Source organism: Moesziomyces antarcticus (assembly GCF_000747765.1).
Source record: "Moesziomyces antarcticus DNA, scaffold: scaffold_v10004, strain JCM 10317, whole genome shotgun sequence".
In the NCBI taxonomy this organism is placed as follows: Eukaryota; Fungi; Basidiomycota; class Ustilaginomycetes; order Ustilaginales; family Ustilaginaceae; genus Moesziomyces; species Moesziomyces antarcticus.
The window spans coordinates 645,239-661,970 of NW_014639006.1; the positions used below are offsets into that span (position 1 = coordinate 645,239).

The 16,732-nt window shown below is 61.9% G+C and overlaps 7 protein-coding genes across 7 annotated transcripts; 5 read left to right on the top strand and 2 right to left on the bottom strand.

Annotated features, from left to right (window-relative positions):
• Window positions 1-294: 294 nt before the first annotated feature.
• Window positions 295-3,429, top strand: PAN0_004c2355 (DUF155-domain-containing protein; the record flags this gene model as incomplete). The annotated part of the gene is made up of 1 exon (XM_014802300.1): window positions 295-3,429. One exon carries the CDS (start codon window positions 295-297, stop codon window positions 3,427-3,429), a length of 3,135 nt encoding a protein of 1,044 aa, XP_014657786.1.
• Window positions 3,430-3,693: 264 nt separating this feature from the next.
• PAN0_004c2356 (FMN-linked oxidoreductase) lies at window positions 3,694-6,144 on the top strand (the record flags this gene model as incomplete). The annotated part of the gene is made up of 1 exon (XM_014802301.1): window positions 3,694-6,144. One exon carries the CDS (start codon window positions 3,694-3,696, stop codon window positions 6,142-6,144), a length of 2,451 nt encoding a protein of 816 aa, XP_014657787.1.
• A 277-nt stretch (window positions 6,145-6,421) lies between these two features.
• PAN0_004c2357 (hydrogen-transporting ATPase) lies at window positions 6,422-7,172 on the top strand (the record flags this gene model as incomplete). Its single annotated transcript, XM_014802302.1, has 3 exons — window positions 6,422-6,500; window positions 6,578-6,767; window positions 6,830-7,172. The coding sequence occupies 3 exons, from the start codon at window positions 6,422-6,424 to the stop codon at window positions 7,170-7,172; spliced, it is 612 nt and encodes a 203-aa protein (XP_014657788.1).
• Window positions 7,173-7,564: 392 nt separating this feature from the next.
• On the bottom strand, window positions 7,565-7,939 carry PAN0_004d2358 (uncharacterized protein; the record flags this gene model as incomplete). Its single annotated transcript, XM_014802303.1, has 1 exon — window positions 7,565-7,939. One exon carries the CDS (start codon window positions 7,937-7,939, stop codon window positions 7,565-7,567), a length of 375 nt encoding a protein of 124 aa, XP_014657789.1.
• A 236-nt stretch (window positions 7,940-8,175) lies between these two features.
• Window positions 8,176-9,603, top strand: PAN0_004c2359 (glutamate-5-semialdehyde dehydrogenase; the record flags this gene model as incomplete). The annotated part of the gene is made up of 1 exon (XM_014802304.1): window positions 8,176-9,603. The coding sequence occupies one exon, from the start codon at window positions 8,176-8,178 to the stop codon at window positions 9,601-9,603; it is 1,428 nt and encodes a 475-aa protein (XP_014657790.1).
• A 223-nt stretch (window positions 9,604-9,826) lies between these two features.
• On the bottom strand, window positions 9,827-12,705 carry PAN0_004d2360 (heat shock protein; the record flags this gene model as incomplete). Its single annotated transcript, XM_014802305.1, has 2 exons — window positions 9,827-10,071; window positions 10,122-12,705. The coding sequence occupies 2 exons, from the start codon at window positions 12,703-12,705 to the stop codon at window positions 9,827-9,829; spliced, it is 2,829 nt and encodes a 942-aa protein (XP_014657791.1).
• A 1,839-nt stretch (window positions 12,706-14,544) lies between these two features.
• On the top strand, window positions 14,545-16,451 carry PAN0_004c2361 (cryptochrome DASH-like; the record flags this gene model as incomplete). The annotated part of the gene is made up of 2 exons (XM_014802306.1): window positions 14,545-14,822; window positions 14,900-16,451. 2 exons carry the CDS (start codon window positions 14,545-14,547, stop codon window positions 16,449-16,451), a joined length of 1,830 nt encoding a protein of 609 aa, XP_014657792.1.
• Between the last annotated feature and the right edge of the window lie 281 nt (window positions 16,452-16,732).

Genomic DNA, 16,732 nt, shown 5'->3' on the forward strand with positions numbered 1-16,732 from the left:
AGTGCACACCTCCGCTGCTTCTTGACGAGACCCTGCTGGGCAGCTGCCAAAAAAAAAGTGGAGATTTTCGGAGCTCTTTTTATTTTTCGAGCTGGTCTGGGCGCAGACGCATCGAATCGCCCGATTGGCCGAATCTGAAAAGGCGCTGACGAGTGCCGATGGAACGTGCTTGCAGCTCATGGCAACGCACCGTGCCTTCTCACCCTCACATCCTCGGCCCACCCCTCGCCATCGCTTTTCTTCACAGCTCGGCCTCTTTCACCACCTTGCACCTCCCAACCAAGCACAGGCACCATGTCGTCCGGCTCGAATCGCAAGGGCCTGTTGCCCACCTCCCAAGATCCATCCAAAGCCACCGCCAACCCGGCCAACAATCCACCGCCTCAAGTCCAGAGGCGATCGTCCCAGCCGCTGCCAGGCATCTCTGCCACCGCTTCTTCGCTACGAAGTCGCCGCGCCGGATCAACCTCGTCAGGCTCAGGCACAGGCACGTCCAATCCCAAACAGCTCGTTGAACTCGACGACAACGACTTCGACGACGAGACGCCCGGAGATTTCGACCCCGGCATGCACCCATCCTCCACCACTCACCGCTCCAACCGGGCCAACATCCCCGCCAACATCCTCAGAGCCGTAGTGCCCGGATCGTCACAGGCTCCACAGAACAAGACAGGCCAGGCTTCCAGCGGCAGTGCGCCAAAGAAGCCCAGCCCAGCCCCTCCTCTCTCGCCCCCTCCCACCTCGTCGAATCGCTTCAAGGGTACGCCTGCCCGCTCGACGCGCTACTCGCTTCCAGTGCGCACCGAGAAGCCCGTACGAACAACAAAGACTTCGGGAAAGCACGTCGTGCTGCCCTCCGAGTCGCAGCTCGCTCCACTCCCGGGTGAGGAGGACGAAGATGATGACGATGACGACGACGACGACGACGAATCGGAAGACGAAGAGGAGGTCACGGACGACGAAGATGATGCCGTGCCGGCTCCTCCGGCAAAGCCTGGCGCAGCTGTCGTCCAGGACGGCAAAGCCGAGGCGCAGGCCGTGCTTCTCGGCGGCCGCGGTGTCGGCCGTGCGCTCGAGTCGGTCGGTGCATCCAAGCCACCGGCCAAGGTGCCCGTCACCACCCCGCGCCCCGGTCTGTCCATCCCGTCCAACCGTCACTCGGCTCCTGCGCCCGTCCCCGGCAAACTCGTCACGCCCGCCTCCAAAGCATCCCAGCGCACCGCTGCCTCCTCCGCCCTCGCGCGTGCAGCCGTCTCGTCCGTCTCGGCCGCCCAGGCGCGCCATGCCCAGAAGCACAAACCCAAGGCCTCGTCCACCTTCCGTGGCGCTGCCATCCGCGCCCCGCCCCTGCGTCCGCACAAGTCGGGCCCCGTGTATCACACCTTTGAGCGCATGCCGCCCAGCGCACGCCTCATGACGCCGCTGCCGCGTCTCACCGCGTACAGCATCTCGACCTCCATCCACCTTGGCACGCTCCTCGGCTTCCTCCGCCGTGAGCACGGCGTCAAGCCTCGCCTGTACGACGAGTGCGCCTACGCCGTCTACACCAAGCCGCTCCTGCCCGGCTTTGGCCGCGCCAACGTCCGCTCTGCACCCGAACCGCGCAGCGCCAGCCCCGGCGCCGAGTCGAGGCGCGAGCGCGAACTCGAGCAGCGCGAAGAGTTCGGCTACCTCGGCACGTACTTTGAGCACCGCACCGAGGAGGAGGAGGACATCGACCAGGACGGCTACATCAAGGGCGGCGAGGGTCGCGGCTCGGACAGCGAGACTCGACGCCGCGGCGATTCTCATCGCAACGATGGCCGCGGTGGTGGAGAGACCTCGGCGTGGGAGAGCGAGGCGGAACGTTGGAATCCAAACGAGCGTCGCAACAGCGGCGGCATGGATGAACGCGAAACGCAGCAGTCTGGCAACGGCCAAGGTGCCCACCACCACACGCGCAACAAGTCGAACGACAGCAACACGGCTCCCGTCAGCAGCAGTCTCGAAGACGACGAAAGGATGCTTGCTACCCCGCTTGCACGACCTGTTGCGGCGACGCGCAAGCTCTCGGACAGCGATGCCGAGGCGGGCGGCGAGGCGCGACCGTTCCTTCTGGAGCGCCGGCGTGCGGGCAGCCAGTCGTCCGTATCGGACGTCGAGGCGCTGCCGCCGTACCGCCGTTCGGGCTCGCCCGTGGAGATTGACACGGACAAGAACGAGCTGGTGATCAACCGCGTCGACTCGGCGGGCGCGCGCGACATGATGCTGCAGCAGCGTGCCGAGGAGCGCGGTGAGCCCGAGCCCATGGCGCACTCGTACCGCTCCAACGAGATGAGCATGACTTCCGACCTTGACGATGCGGCCAACCATTCGCGCGACCACGCTACATCGCAGCACGATGACACGCAGGACTCGCTCCCGTCGCGCGACGGAGGTGGCGCCTCGGACCGCGTCGAGGGCAACGGTGGCGATGCAGGCTCGCGCGGCGCGGGTGACGAGACCACGCTGTCCGTCGAGGCGCCGGCGGAGAAGCAGCGTCGGACGCGCAAAGTGAAGCTGCGCCGACGCAAGCGTCGCTACGCGGGGCCGAACATGGCGTCGCACAACCATGATACGTCGGCGAACCTCAACACGCCGCGCCCGATCCTGGAGGCGTTACAGTCTGCCGAGCTGGTGATTCTGCCGTACGGCGTTTTGGTCATGTACAACTTCTCGGCTGCCGAGGAGCGAAGCATCATTGAGGATGTGCTGTCGTCCGGATGCGCACGCGAGCCGATGGACGAGGCGGCGCGCGAGAGCGAGGCGTTCCACTTCTGCTACGACCCCAACATCTCGGCACCACGCATCTTCAACGACTTTTTCACCTTCCGTGCGCCCAACCACCTGCTCAAGCTCAGTCTGGCGCACGCGATTGCGCAGTCGACCAAGCTGTCGGTCTTCGAGGAACGCATGCAGGCGACGCTCGAGCTCACCTCGCACATTCCAAAGGAGATGGCGTCGAGCGGCGAGCTCAAGCTCAAGCGCCGCGAAGCGCTGCGCCTCACAGGCAGGCTGTTTAAGCTTCGGGTGGATGTCAATCTGACGTCCAATGTGCTGGATACGCCCGAGCTGTTTTGGTCCGAGGCATCGCTCAAGCTGCTCTACGACGCCATTCGCGACTATCTCGAGATCGACGAACGCGTCGAGAACCTCAACGAGCGTCTGGCCGTGGCGAACGACCTGCTCGAGATCATTCACGAGCACATCGCCAACACGGCCATGTCCAAGATCACCTGGATCGTTATTATTCTCATCATCGTCGCGTGCGCGGTGGCCGTCGGCGAGATCTCGGCTCGCTTTATCGTGGGCGCCAACCGCTCTGCCGAGGACGGCCTGCGTGCGCTCCGAGCCGTAGCAGCACCCGCGTTACCTCCTGCTTCGTACTTTGCCCTGCCCGACTCGATGTGAGTCAGACCTACTTTGTTAGCCTAGTTCCAGCATTGCATTTCTTTTTTACCTGGCAGCCTGTGTGTGATGGACGCAGATGGTGTCGTCGCCGGTGCGAGAGTGTGTCGGACGACTTTGCGGGAATCGGGCAAATTTTTGTGGGGTCGGGCGTTGAAAAAATGCGAGATCTCCACCCGAAAGGGAAAAAAAGTGGCAACTGCTTCTTCTCACCTTCGACTTTTGCCTTCACCCACCAACCCTCTCGCATCCCGCACGGCCATCACAATGTCGGAAGCGTCATCGCCCAGCGCCTCTGCTTCCGAGTGGAAGCATCCGGTGTACGGGCCTACCGACAAATACACTCCGGGCATCGCACCTATCAAGCCCGAGTACATCCTGCCCAAGCCCCTCGCCGCTGCTGCCGTCGTCAAGGCAGTGGATGATGATGCTGCCGAACGATCCACCAACCCCGCTGCCTCCACTGCCACTGGTGCTGATGGAGAGCCGGTGAAGAAGCTGAAGGGGGCGGCTCGCAAGCGCGCCCGGCGCGAGGAAGCCGCTGCGTTGGCAGCTGCGCAGCGCGCGGACAAGAAGTCGCGCGGCGGCAACGACGACAAGAAGGGCGGCCAGAACAAGGGCCGCCAATTCAGCTCGCTCAAAGACGCGCGCGGACACTGCCATGCCTTTCTCTCCAAGGGCGAAGCCGGCTGCACTTTCAAGACGGGCGGATGCAGGTTCTCGCACGACCTCGTGGCGTACCTCCGCGCCAAGGATCGCGATCTCTTCATGCCGCCCATCCCGCACAATCAACTCGAAGCAATGTCCGACGAGCAGAAGCAGCAATGGCTCGAGGAGCAGTACTCGCTCACCCTCCTTCCCACCGACGAAGGGGAGGGCCAGACGTTCGTTCGCGCGTGCTCCTCGTCTTCCACCGCTTCCGCTCCCGCCGGCGCCGCGGCATCGAACGACCCCGCCCACGCGAGCATCAACTGGACCACGTCGTGCCCGATCTTTGCGCTCAAGGGTTTCTGCACGATGGGTTGGAAGTGCCGCTTTCTCGGCGCCCACGTGCGTCTCGTTGGCTCCTCCTCCCTCGTTGACGCTGCCAACCCCACCGGATTTGCAGGCTCGGGGCTCGAACTGGTCACCGACGCCGACCGCATGGCTGCCTGGCGTGCACGCCCGCGAGCCTTCGCGTTGAAGGACGCAGACCCCGACCAGGACGAAGTGAACTTCGGTACGGGCGCCGGCATGAAGTCGCTGCGCACGCGCAAGTATCCCTTGCCCAAGACGCGCGCGGTGCTCAAGTACCTCGAGGACGAGGCGAAGCAGCTGGCCACGTCGGATCCGCAGGCCTCGACGGCGGGTAAAGGCCTCATCCCGCACGAAGTCATTGCCAACGCCATCGCCGGCCCCAACCCTGCCACTTCAGCCTCGAACGCTGGTGCGGAAGTCGAGGGAAAGACGGCGGAAGAGCTCGAGGAGATGGAGAATGCGCTGCGCAACGCGTCCACGCGCCAAGCGGACGCAGCATCGTCGTCGTCGGGCATCGACGTGGCGCGCATCCGACCGAGCGAAAAGCGTCGCCTCAACTGGAAGGGCGAGCTGTACCTCGCACCTCTGACGACGACTGGCAATCTGCCGTTCCGCCGCATCTGCACGTCGTTCGGCTCGGACATCCACTGCGGCGAGATGGGCCTCGCCGAGTCGTTCCTGCACGGCAACGCGTCCGAATGGTCGCTCGTACGCCGCCACGCGTCGGAGCGCATCTTTGGCACGCAGCTGTGCGGCGGCAAACCGGACCTGCTCGTGCCCGTCGCCGAGGCGCTCAAGGCCGAGGTAGGCGACGGACTGGACTTTGTCGACATCAACTGCGGCTGTCCCATCGACCTGGTGTACAATCGCGGCGCCGGATCGGCATTGTTGGACCACGCGAGCAAGCTTAGCAAGATCGTACGCGGTATGAATGCAGTGTTGGGCGATACGCCATTGACGATCAAGCTGCGCACGGGTACGACGGCCAAGCAAACCACACACAAGCTCTTTGCGCGCCTCCAAACCGACTGGGGCGTCTCCGCTGCTACGCTGCACGGACGTAGCCGCAAGCAGAGGTACAAGAACGATGCCGACTGGGGCTACATCGCCACATGCGCCAGCACGCTGCGCAACAGTGTTCGCGAGTGGAACGAATCCTCCCGCCACGCCGACGAGCCCGAGATGCTTCCCATCCCCATCTACGGCAATGGCGACGTCTACTCGTGGCAGGACTACTACGAGCGTCTTGATCGCACAGGCGTGGACGGCGAGATGATCGCACGCGGGGCACTGATCAAGCCGTGGCTGTTTACCGAGATCAAAGAGCGTCGTGACTGGGACATCTCTTCTCGCGAGCGGCTGGACATGATTCGCGACTTTGCGCATTACGGGCTGGAGCACTGGGGCAGCGATACGCACGGCGTCAATACGACGCGGCGCTTCATGTGCGAGATGATGAGCTTCACGCACAGGTACGTCCCCACCGGTCTGCTCGAGTTCCTCCCCAGTCGGCTCAATGACAGGCCACCCATGTTCAGGGGAAGGGACGAGCTGGAGACGCTGCTCGCCAGTGGCAAGGCCGACGACTGGGTTAAAGTGTCCGAGATGTTCCTCGGCAAGGCGCCAGAGGAGTGGAGCTTCACGCCCAAACACAAGAGCTCGAGCTATGCCGATGCGGATGCGGTCGAGCAGCAGGGCTAGATGCGCAGCGCAATTTCACTCCTCCATCGCAGCCTACCGGTATATCCACGGTGTTTCTGCTTCGTATCTCTTGAGTGTGCTAGTAAAACGAGCGGCGTGGTTCGAAATGGGAATTTTCTCGGGGAGGAAAGTGTTAGATTAGGACGATCGCTGCGACCCCCTGTTCGGGCGGGATTTCGGTGAGCGGCGAGGCGCGTGTGATGCACCTACCACCTTGTCGTCGCACCTCTGCTCTTTTCCACCACACCTTGGTCCATACGCATCCGCTCCGTCCGTCATGGTATCGACATTAGCGCTTGCCTCTGGCTCTGGCCTTACGACTCTCTCGGCCATTGGCCTGTACATGCTTCTGACAGGTACGTTCTTCCTCCCCCGCATCCAAATTTTTTTGTACGCAAACACTGACCTTTTGGTGCGGCACGGGGGTCTATAGGCAATGGGGAGGCATTCAACATCGGGGCATTTCTCGAGGAGACTTCGCCGTACGCATGGGCGATGATGGGCATCGGCCTCTGCATCGGCCTCTCGGTCATCGGTGCAGGTTGGGGCATCTTCATCACGGGTGCCAGTATTCTCGGTGCGGGTGTTCGAGCTCCGCGAATCACCACCAAGAACCTCGTCTCGTAAGTCCATCCCCTTTACCCACACTGCTTCTCTTATGCTGACACTTTTGGTTTCTTTTCAGGATCATCTTTTGCGAGGTGGTGGCGATTTACGGCGTGATCATGGCCATCGTATTCAGCGCCAAGATCACGGGCAACCTCGAGGGCGGTACAGACGGTCTGTGGAGTCCGAACAACTACCTTACGGGTCATGTGCTGTTCTGGGGTGGGTTGACCGTGGGCATGTGCAACCTGTGCTGCGGTGTCGCCGTGGGCATCACGGGCAGCAATGCGGCTGTGGCCGATGCGGCCGATCCCCAGCTCTTCGTCAAGATCTTGATCGTCGAGGTGTTTTCGAGCATCTTGGGTCTGTTCGGGCTGATTGTCGGGCTCATCATGACCGGCAGCGCAGAGGAGTTCAAGTAGTGCCCACCGAGATGTATCTTGATCGCCAAACAATGTCAGAACATTCGCACGTAGCCCAAGCCCAAGTGTGACCTTGTCGGCATCCAATGAGCGTAGCGTCGCAACCCAAACCAAGCTCCACTACCAAGTCAGTGTTTCGTTCCGGACGGAGCCATGCTGAGCCTGTGCTTCGTCGTTCCCAGGCTGCGCCCACTCGAACCCTGCTTGAGCCTGCCACATTCTGTCGCACGCATTTCGCACTCGCATTTTCTTCGCACTTCATTCTCGAAGCAAAGCCAACGCGCACACTCGCATCTCCAACTCGGGGCCGAGACTGGTTCTATTGTAGCCCGAACTGCGGGGCTATTCTACTATACACATGCGGTGCGGTTTCGGACGATGGAAGCGGATGTTTAATGGCTGAGTTTGGCTTTGCCGCGGAACTTCCTGCGCATGAGCGTCTTCCTGCCGTTCCTGGTCTTGTTCCGCGCCAAAAAACCGTGTCGGCGCTTACGGATGCGCTGCGAGGGCTGGTACTCGGATCCGTACGTCACTGTCCTCATCTGTCCCAACGTCGCCACGGGTGCTGGTGCCGCTACCAGCGCAAGTACGCTCGGTGCTGAGAATGGTGAGGGTGAAGTTCGTGGCGCGAGTCTCGAGAGCAGTGGAGAGTGTGTGGTAGTGTTTGCGCGCAGGGAAGGCGTGCAGATGGGTGCTGCGAGTGTGCGTGTGGTGGGAGCGACCGAGGGGAGGCGCACGAGTGCGCGAAATGGCGAGATGCGTGGCATGTCGAGCTTCGAGGTGGTGAGGTGATATGGTGGTGAGAAGGAGGTGAGCCGATGGTGCGAATCGAAAATCTTCCGAGCCCACTCTCTCTCACGTGATATCTTCGATCTAACAAAAAAAAGTGGTGCGAAGGAAATGCTCCGTGCAAATGGCCGGACGGCGGAGCCTTGCATGACTCGTTCCATCTTGCAGCTATCACACCCACTTGGACACCACCATCTGCTTCTCATTCGCAATCATGTCGGCGACATCTGGATCAGCAGAGCAGGTTGCGCGTCAGGCGCGCGCGGCGTTCGAAGCCTCCTCTCACCTCCTCTCGTCGCCGTCCTCGTCCGCCTCGGCCGACTCTGTCCGCTCCTCTGCTCTCCTTTCGATCCGCACCGCGCTGGAATCCAACCGCGCACGCATTGCTGAAGCCAACGCTCTGGACATGGAGGCAGCCACCGCCCTCGTTGCGGCCGGCAAGCTCTCTTCTGCGCTCGCCTCGCGCCTGGACCTGTTCAGCAAACCCGGTAAATGGGAATCGCTGCTCGCAGGAGTTTCGGACGTAGCTGCGCTGCCCTCGCCGCTCGACCACGTGCAGTGGGCCAAGCGCCTCGCCGAAGCCACTGAAGCGAAAGGAGCTATCGACCTGTACCGTGTGACGTGCCCGATTGGGGTGCTGCTATGCATCTTTGAAGCACGACCGGAGGTGGTGGTCAACATTGCGAGCCTGGCGATCAAGAGCGGCAACGCGGCCATCCTCAAAGGCGGCAAGGAGAGCAAACACACCGCTGCTGTCCTGTCGAGCATCATCGCCGCCGCACTCGAAGAAGCTGGACTGCCGAGCGGGTTGATCCAGACGGTGGAGACGAGGGAGGATATCCAGAGTTTGCTGCATCTCGACGAGTATATCGATCTGGTCATTCCGAGGGGCAGCAATGAGCTGGTCAAGGCGATCCAGCGCGATGCAAGGATGCCGGTCATGGGTCATGCGGATGGATTGTGCATCGGGTACGTGCACGAGGATGCAGAGTTGGACGCGACGGTGGGCACGGTGGTGGATAGTAAGACCGACTATCCTGCCGCGTGCAACGCTCTCGAAACGCTGCTTATCCACGACTCGCTCGTCAGCACACCGTTCTGGTCCACCCTTGCCAAAGCCCTGCTCGATGCTGGAGTGGAACTCCGCTGCGATCCAGCTACGCTCTCCGCCCTTGCCTCTTCCCTCACTTCGGGGGGCAAGGTTGTGCCTGCTGTGGACGCCGACTACTCGACCGAATTCCTCGATCTGATCCTTGCCGTACGCAGCGTCCCTTCACTCGACGCCGCACTTTCCCACATCACCACCCACAGCTCCGGCCACACCGACGTCCTCTTCACCTCGCCCAACTCGCCCAACCCTACCGCAGCCAAGTTCACCCGATCCATCAATTCGGCCAACGTCTTTGTCAACGTCTCCTCGCGCTTTGCAGACGGTTTCCGATTCGGTCTGGGTACTGAAGTCGGCATCAGCACCGGCAAAACCCACGCCCGTGGCCCCGTAGGTCTAGATGGGTTGGTGATTTACAAGTACATCGCCAAATCCCAACCGCATACCAACAACGGACCCCAAACCGCCGCCGAATTCAACGGCGAAAGAAAGTGGGCCCATACATCCCTCCAGCCCAACTATCCCTCCTTCTAGAAAAAAAGCCAACTGCAATCATGTCAAGTGCGAACAACTCACCCCATCTCCCAAAACGCACGCGCGAAAGAATCTTCTGAGACCAATCTACATTTCGAGGGAGAGAACAAAAACACAGAAAGACTTGCCCATGCCTGACCAACATCATCTTGACAAGCTCGATGGCGATGCAAAACGAGCTGCTAGGCACGGCAATGGCGCATGAGGTTGGCGGTGAACGCGCCTAGTCGACGTCCATCTCGCCGGGGCCATCGGCCTTGTCAGCCTCGGCGTTCTTGTCCGCCTCGGCCTCCTTCTTGTCCTCCTTGGGCGTGGGCGCCTGCGTGGTGTCGACGCGCGGCTTGATCTTGCTCATGCTGTTCGGTGCATCAAAGGTGCAAAGTGAGAAGAAGCGAATGTCAGTGGGGATGTGCTTATGGACAAAAGGGGCTTTCCTCAGTCGAAGCGCGGACTGTGGCGACGCTGACGCTGATGCTCGGGTCGACCGCGCGGCAAAGAGCCTGCGTCATTGCTCGCACGGCTCGAACCCGACGACGGCGTTTCCGAGCGCGCATGCACGCGCGCATGGCCAGTCGTCACACCAGCATCAGCATCGGGCACAGCCTCGAAGTCGGACAGCTCCGACGGCAGTTCCAACCCTGCCGATTCAGAGTCTGCTGAACTAAAGCAGCTTTCACCGCCTTCGCTCGGCTCCTCCACAGTGAGCTCGACCGACCTAGCAGCAGTAGGAAGATCCGTGGCCATGCCGCTCGTCCCGCTACTGCTACTGGTGCGGCTGGTGCTGGTGGTCATGTCGGTCGACTTGGCGGCGCTGCTCGACGCCGCGCTCGAAAGGGGAAGAGATCGCGAACTGTATACGTACATAGGGTGGCAGAAGTAGATCACCTCGTCCTTCTTCTTGAGCATGTCGGCCGACACGATCTTGGGGTCGGCGTTCTTGGGCTGCTCCGACTGCTTGTACAGGCCGTCGTCGAGCCACTTGGCCACGGTGGCGCACTTTTCGATCACCTTCTGCTTGTCGTCCTCCGAGATGTGGCTGTACGCCTCGTCGCCGCCCTGCGCCATCTCCATGTACTTGTTGATGGCCTCGCGCAGCGCCGACGCCGCCCGGGGGCGCTCCTGGAACTCCTTCTCGCGGAACTGGATCGGGCCGCCGATCTTCTGCAGCGAGTCGATGCGCTCCACGTACGCCGACTTGGTCGCATCCTCGCCCTCGTCCGAGTAGAGCCACTCCTCCTGCGCGTTGAGCGCAGCCAGGTACTTCTCCTTCTCCTCGGCGGTGACGAAGAGCTTGTAGCGGTCGTCGAGCTTGGAGCGCTGGTCGTAGATCATCTCCTCGAGCGCGTTCTTGCGGTCCTCGGTGTCGATGACGAGCTTGTCGTTCGAGTAGAGCTGGCCCTCGACCTCCTTCATCTCCGAAACCACGCTGGCGTCCTTGCCGCCGATGAAGCCCGACACGATCGAAAGGTCAGCCTTGCGCTGCAGCTTCTTCACCTTGCGCACCTCGGTCTTGGGCGCAGCAGCGTCCTTGTCGCCGTCGGTGTCCATGGCGGCGGGGTCGGCGGCGACGGGCACCTCCTCCTCCTTCTCGACCTCCTCGACGGTGTAGGCCGACTCAAAGTTGAGCACGCCGTGCAGATTGAGGCGCGCCTTGACCTTGACGATCGAGTGGTCGCCCTCGGCGTTGGGCGTGACGCCCTTGATGGAGAACTTGCCGATCCAGGGGTTGATTCCCTCGGGGATCTGGGCCGGGGCGGCGTAGTGCGCCTCGAGGTCAAAGTTCTCCTTGCGGTAGAAGGTGAGGATCTTGGTCGAGGGGATGGGGTTGTTGGGCTGGAAGACGACCAGCTCGGTGTCCTCGTCGGGCACGTCGGCGGCCTTGTCCCAGGTGACCTTGATCGAGTACGGGGTGGCGTCGTGGATGCTGAACTCGCGCACCTTGAAGACGGGCGAGAGGACGGCGCAGGCGAGCGTGCAGCCGCGGGCGACGGCCTCGTCCTGGTTCGAGGTGAACGAGAGCGGCTTGCCGAAGAAGGTCGAGATGCGCTCCTTGAGCGCAGGCACGCGCGACGAGCCGCCGACCATCTCGATCGAGTGGATCTGGTCCTTGGAGAGGCCGGACTGGGCGAGGGCGGCCTCGAGGGGCACGTTGATGCGCTCGAGGAGGGGCGAGATGAGCTGCTCAAACTCCTCGCGCTTGAGCTGGGAGCTGGCGTCGATGTCCTCCATGAGGTTCTCGACGTTGAGGGGGGCGAGGGCGTTGGCGGAGAGCACCTTCTTGAGGCGCTCGCAACCGGCGGCGAGACGGAAGGTGGCCTTGGGGCTGGAGAGGACGTCGATCTTGTACTTGCCCTTGAACTCCTCGGCAAAGTGCTGGAGGAGGGCGCGGTCGAAATCGCGACCGCCAAAGTTGCGGTCGGCGGCGGTGCCGAGGACGGTGAGCTGGCCCTTGCTGAAGGAGACCACGGCGACCTGGTAGGAGGAGTGGCCGATGTCGCAAAAGACGACGTTGCGCGGGTTGTCGGCCTCGGGGAGGTCAGTCTTGGTGATGCCGTAGCCGAGGGCGGTGGCGGTGGTGTCGTTGAGGAGGCGGAGGGGGTTGAGGCCGGCGATCTCGGCGGCGTCGAGGTAGGCGCGTCGCTGAGCGTCGGTGAACCAGAGCGGGGTGGAGAGGACGACGTCGCTGACGCCAGCGCCGCCGAGCTCCTTGGAGGTGGTGTCGCGGAGCTTGACGAGGTACATGGCGAGGAGCTGGGTGGCGGAGAAGGTCTGCTCCTCACCTGCGAGGCGGACCTTGACGCCGACCTCGCCCTTTGCATCGACGAGCTCTGCGTTGATGAAGTTCTTCTCGACCTTCTGGACCTCGGGGTCCTGGAAGGTGCGGCCTACAAGACGCTTGAGCGAGCCGATGGTGTTCTTGAAGTTGGAGGTCTGTGCGGTGGCAGCGGCCTCGCCGAGCGCTCTCGCCTTCTGACCGAAGGAGACGAGCGAAGGGGTGGCGCGGTTGGAGACCTCGTTGGCGATCACATCGACACCACGGGCACGCGCAACACCGATCTTGGACGAGGCATTGCCCACGTCGATACCGACGACGGACGACATGTTTTCGTTTTGGGGAAGAGTCTTGCTCTACGAAGGCAGCGAGACGTGAAAAAGTAGCGCTGCGGATCAGAAAGCCGAAATGGACGACGATACGAGGGATGAAGTGATGATCCCGATCGAAGTTGGATGGAGGGGTAGAGGTGGTGAGGAGAGGAGGACGAGAGGGTGCGGGTACGGCGCCAACCCAACACTAAATCTGGCTCGGTGCCACAAAAATGCACTTCCGCTGCTCAGCCCGACTCGCGAGCTGTCTCTCTTTCTGTCTATCTCTTTCTCCCCTCTCAAAGCGAATCTTCCAGATGGCACGCGTAGCCATCACATCACACTCTGCGACTGTCACACTGACTCTCAGTCACATTTCTTTTGCTGACTCTTTCCGAGGGCTTGTTCTGGCTGTACGTGTGGCGGAAGCTCTTTCCTGATCGGCTCATCCGCTCGCAGGGCCGTGTTGGGAATGTTGCGATGGCGCGAGCGAGCAACGGAGCGTCGGTGCGTGGATTGGAATAAATTTTCGCCCGGTGCCTGGCAGTCCTGCAGTCGATTCTTCTCAAGCGAACATGAGCGGCCCCAGATCAGCCAAGGCGCGTCGCTGCGAAAAATTGTTCTTCCCGCTTCCGCCAAAAGCTTCGTGAAAATTCGCGAGGCTGCTCGCCCGCCACCTCACATCTCGACAAGGCTGAGCATCCAAGCCGCTGTCCTCATGGCCTCGCTGATCCACGTCCGCAGGGCCTCGCAGCAATGTCGCCAACCACAATCCTCGTCTGCGTTCTGACGGGCGACACATCGCCATCGACTGCACGACTTGTTCCAAGCTCGATCCAGAATGGGGGCGGTGAATGCGCGGTTGGGTGTGTGCACAGTCTTAGGCAGAACGGAATGCCATCACTGCGAATCGGCCGATAAACTCTTCAAGCTGTTAGAACCGCAGTCTCACACAGTGTTGTTGACCAATGTTAGACCGTAGCTGTAGTGGATTTTTCGAAAATGCCCTGCGCAATTACCTCATTGGGCGGCTGTCGACGAGCTCTAAATCAAGCGCGTGGCCGTCACGATCCGATGAATGCACCATCACTTAAGCTCGAGCGATCCCGTGGCGACAGATGCAGCCCTCGACCGCATACGCACCACTCCGATGCCGTGAGTCACTACAATGCTGCTCGCCAACGGCTCATCCGACCAGCTGATACTGCAACGTAGTGATGAGAAGAAAGCTGCCACGGCACTTGCGGTATCGATGAGCGACGGGAAGCATTGGCGTGGGAGCGAGGCTGGCAGCCACCGGCTTGGATCCGAAGCCATTGGCCAGCTGCCGAGAACGGCAAAGCCGCCTTACGACATTGGACCCTGAACCGCGCCTCGCCATCCCCTCGTCATTGCCGTCATCGTCCCGCCAACAGTTCCTTCCAAGGGTCCACCATCGCAAGTTTCGCATCCCGATCCTCTCTGGCATCCCTCCACCTCGATCCACCGCCCCTCGTCACTCGTCCATCCCTCCGCTCGCTCACTCACCCTCTCGTTCGTGTGTCCATTCGTGTGTTGGGTCATCATTGTTGCGCTACCGGAGTGCTCCCTCTCTCCCCCTCACCACCATACTCCCGTATAAGCACCCCCGGCCCTATCCCTTCGGTCCGCTCCTTCGTCCTCATCATCCTCCTTGCATGCTCGTTCAGCCAGTAGCTGGGTAGCCACGCTCGTTCCAAGTCATCGTCTTTTGGGTTCTCTCTCTCTCTCGCGTCTCTCTCATCTTTCATCTTCACACCTGGAGCAAGTCTTGCCTTTGGTCGCCGTCAAACACCATCCACCGGAAAGTAGGAAACGCATACAGCTAGTACCCCTACCATGACGCGCAACGTCCTCATCGCGGTGCTCCGCAACGATCTCCGCCTCCACGACCATCCCATCTTCCACCTCTGTGCCGAGCCAACGCCTGCATCCGCCGCATTCAAGAAACCCATCACCCACGTCCTCCCCGTCTACGTCTGGGATCAGCGCCATGTAGAGGTCTCGGGCTTCCCCAACATCGAAAAGGCCGGCAAGCAGGGCGGCGGCAAGGGCCAGTCGCAGTTTGCCAAGACGCGCGAACTCGGCATCTGGCGCACGGGCATCCACCGCACAAAGTGAGTCCACCGCGGTTCCTCTTGACTCTGATTCTCTCCCCGTCATACTGACCCAGCCCTCCATTTGCCCTATGCAGGTTCATCAACGAGAGTGTGTTTGACCTGCGCGATCGGCTGCGCGCGGTGGGAAGCGACCTCGCCATGTTCGCCGGCACGCCCGAGAGCGTGGTGCCGTCGCTGATCAAGTCGATCCGCGACAAGGGCGACACGGTCGAGGCCGTCTACCTCGGCCGCGAGATCAACACCGAGGAGGTCAACGTGCAGCGCCGCCTCGACGCCATCCTCGCCGACCTCCAGTGTCCCTTTAAGCTGCTCGAGGGCAAGTCGCTCATCCACTCGCGCGACCTCGGCTTCCCCGTCAAACAGCTCCCGGACGTCTTTACCCACTTCCGCAAGCAGGTCGAGTCTCCGGACATGTTCCGCGAGCCCGTCCCCGCCCCCGACAAGCTCAAGCCGTTCGCCGAGGTGCAGGTCGACGATGCGCCCGGCTGCTTCGGCCTCTCGTCCAAGAGCGCACAGGGCTTCGACCGCAAGGAGACCGTGGAAAAGCACCTCGTGCAGCCTCTGCTCGACGAGCCCGTGCTGGGCCACAAGGAGCTGCTCTCCAAAGTCGCCTCGTCGCCAGCCACATTCGACGTGCCGCACTCGGCCTTCCCCTACCGCGGCGGCGAGACCGAGGCGCTCCAACGCCTCGAACACTACTTTGGCGGCGCAAAGTCGTCGCCCGCGGCGCACTACAAGGAGACGCGCAACCAGATGCTCGGTGCCGACTACAGCACCAAGTTTGCGGCGGCGCTCGCGCACGGCCTGCTCTCGCCGCGGCTCATCGCGCAGCGCGCCACGGAGCTCGACGCATCCACGGGCAACGCCAAGGGTGGCGGCTACTGGATCCTGTTTGAGCTGCTGTGGCGCGACTACTTTTACTTTGTCGGCTGGAAGTTTGGCTCGCACCTTTTCACGCTCGCGGGCATCGAGGAGGAGATCTCGCCGCGCTCGGCGCAGTCCAAGGCGTACGAGTGGAAGTCGACCAACTCTCTCTCGGACCGCAAAGACCCGTTTGTTCGGTGGGCGACAGCGCGCACGGGTGTTCCGCTGATTGACGCCAACATGGTTGAGCTCGTCCATACCGGCTTCATGTCCAACCGCGGTCGGCAGAACGTTGCGAGCTTCCTCACCAAGGACCTGGGGTGGAACTGGCGTCACGGCGCCGAGTTCTTCGAGAGCTGGTTGGTGGATTACGACACCAACTCCAACTGGGGCAACTGGCAGTACGTTGCGGGCGTTGGCAACGATCCGCGCAGCTCGCGCCAGTTCAACCCCATCAAGCAGGGCAAGGACTACGATGCCAACGGCGAGTACGTGGCGACGTGGCTGCCGCAGCTCAAGTCGCTGCCCGAGCGCGTGCGCCACCACCCCTGGACGGCAGGCTCCGAGGTGCCAGACTACCCGCCGCGACCCATGATCGAGCAGCAGATGTGGAAGAAGCACTACTCGAACAACGGTGGTGGTGGAGGTGGCGGTGGAGGTGGAAACCGCAGCGGCCACGGCGGAAACCGAAGGGGCGGCGGTGGAGGTCGCGGCCGTGGCTCGCACCGTGGTCGCCGCGGCGGTGGCCCGCAGGCTGCCTAATCACAAAGCACAAAGCATAGATGTCATAGAGCTGCAATTCGAATTGCCTTTCCCGAGACCGCCTCTGCGCGTGTGAGATGGCGGTGCATGCCGACGTTTACTGCTGCGGAGCGACGTTTGGAAAGTATTCAAGTTGTAGGAAACGTGAGGTTTTGGTGCACACACACACACACACATGGGAGGGTCCACTCCAAGCTAACCCAGATGCTGATTAGACGCTAACGCCCTGTCGTAGGCCCTTTTGTGCGGTGTCCAAAGAGCGCTCCATTTGTCGTGGTACC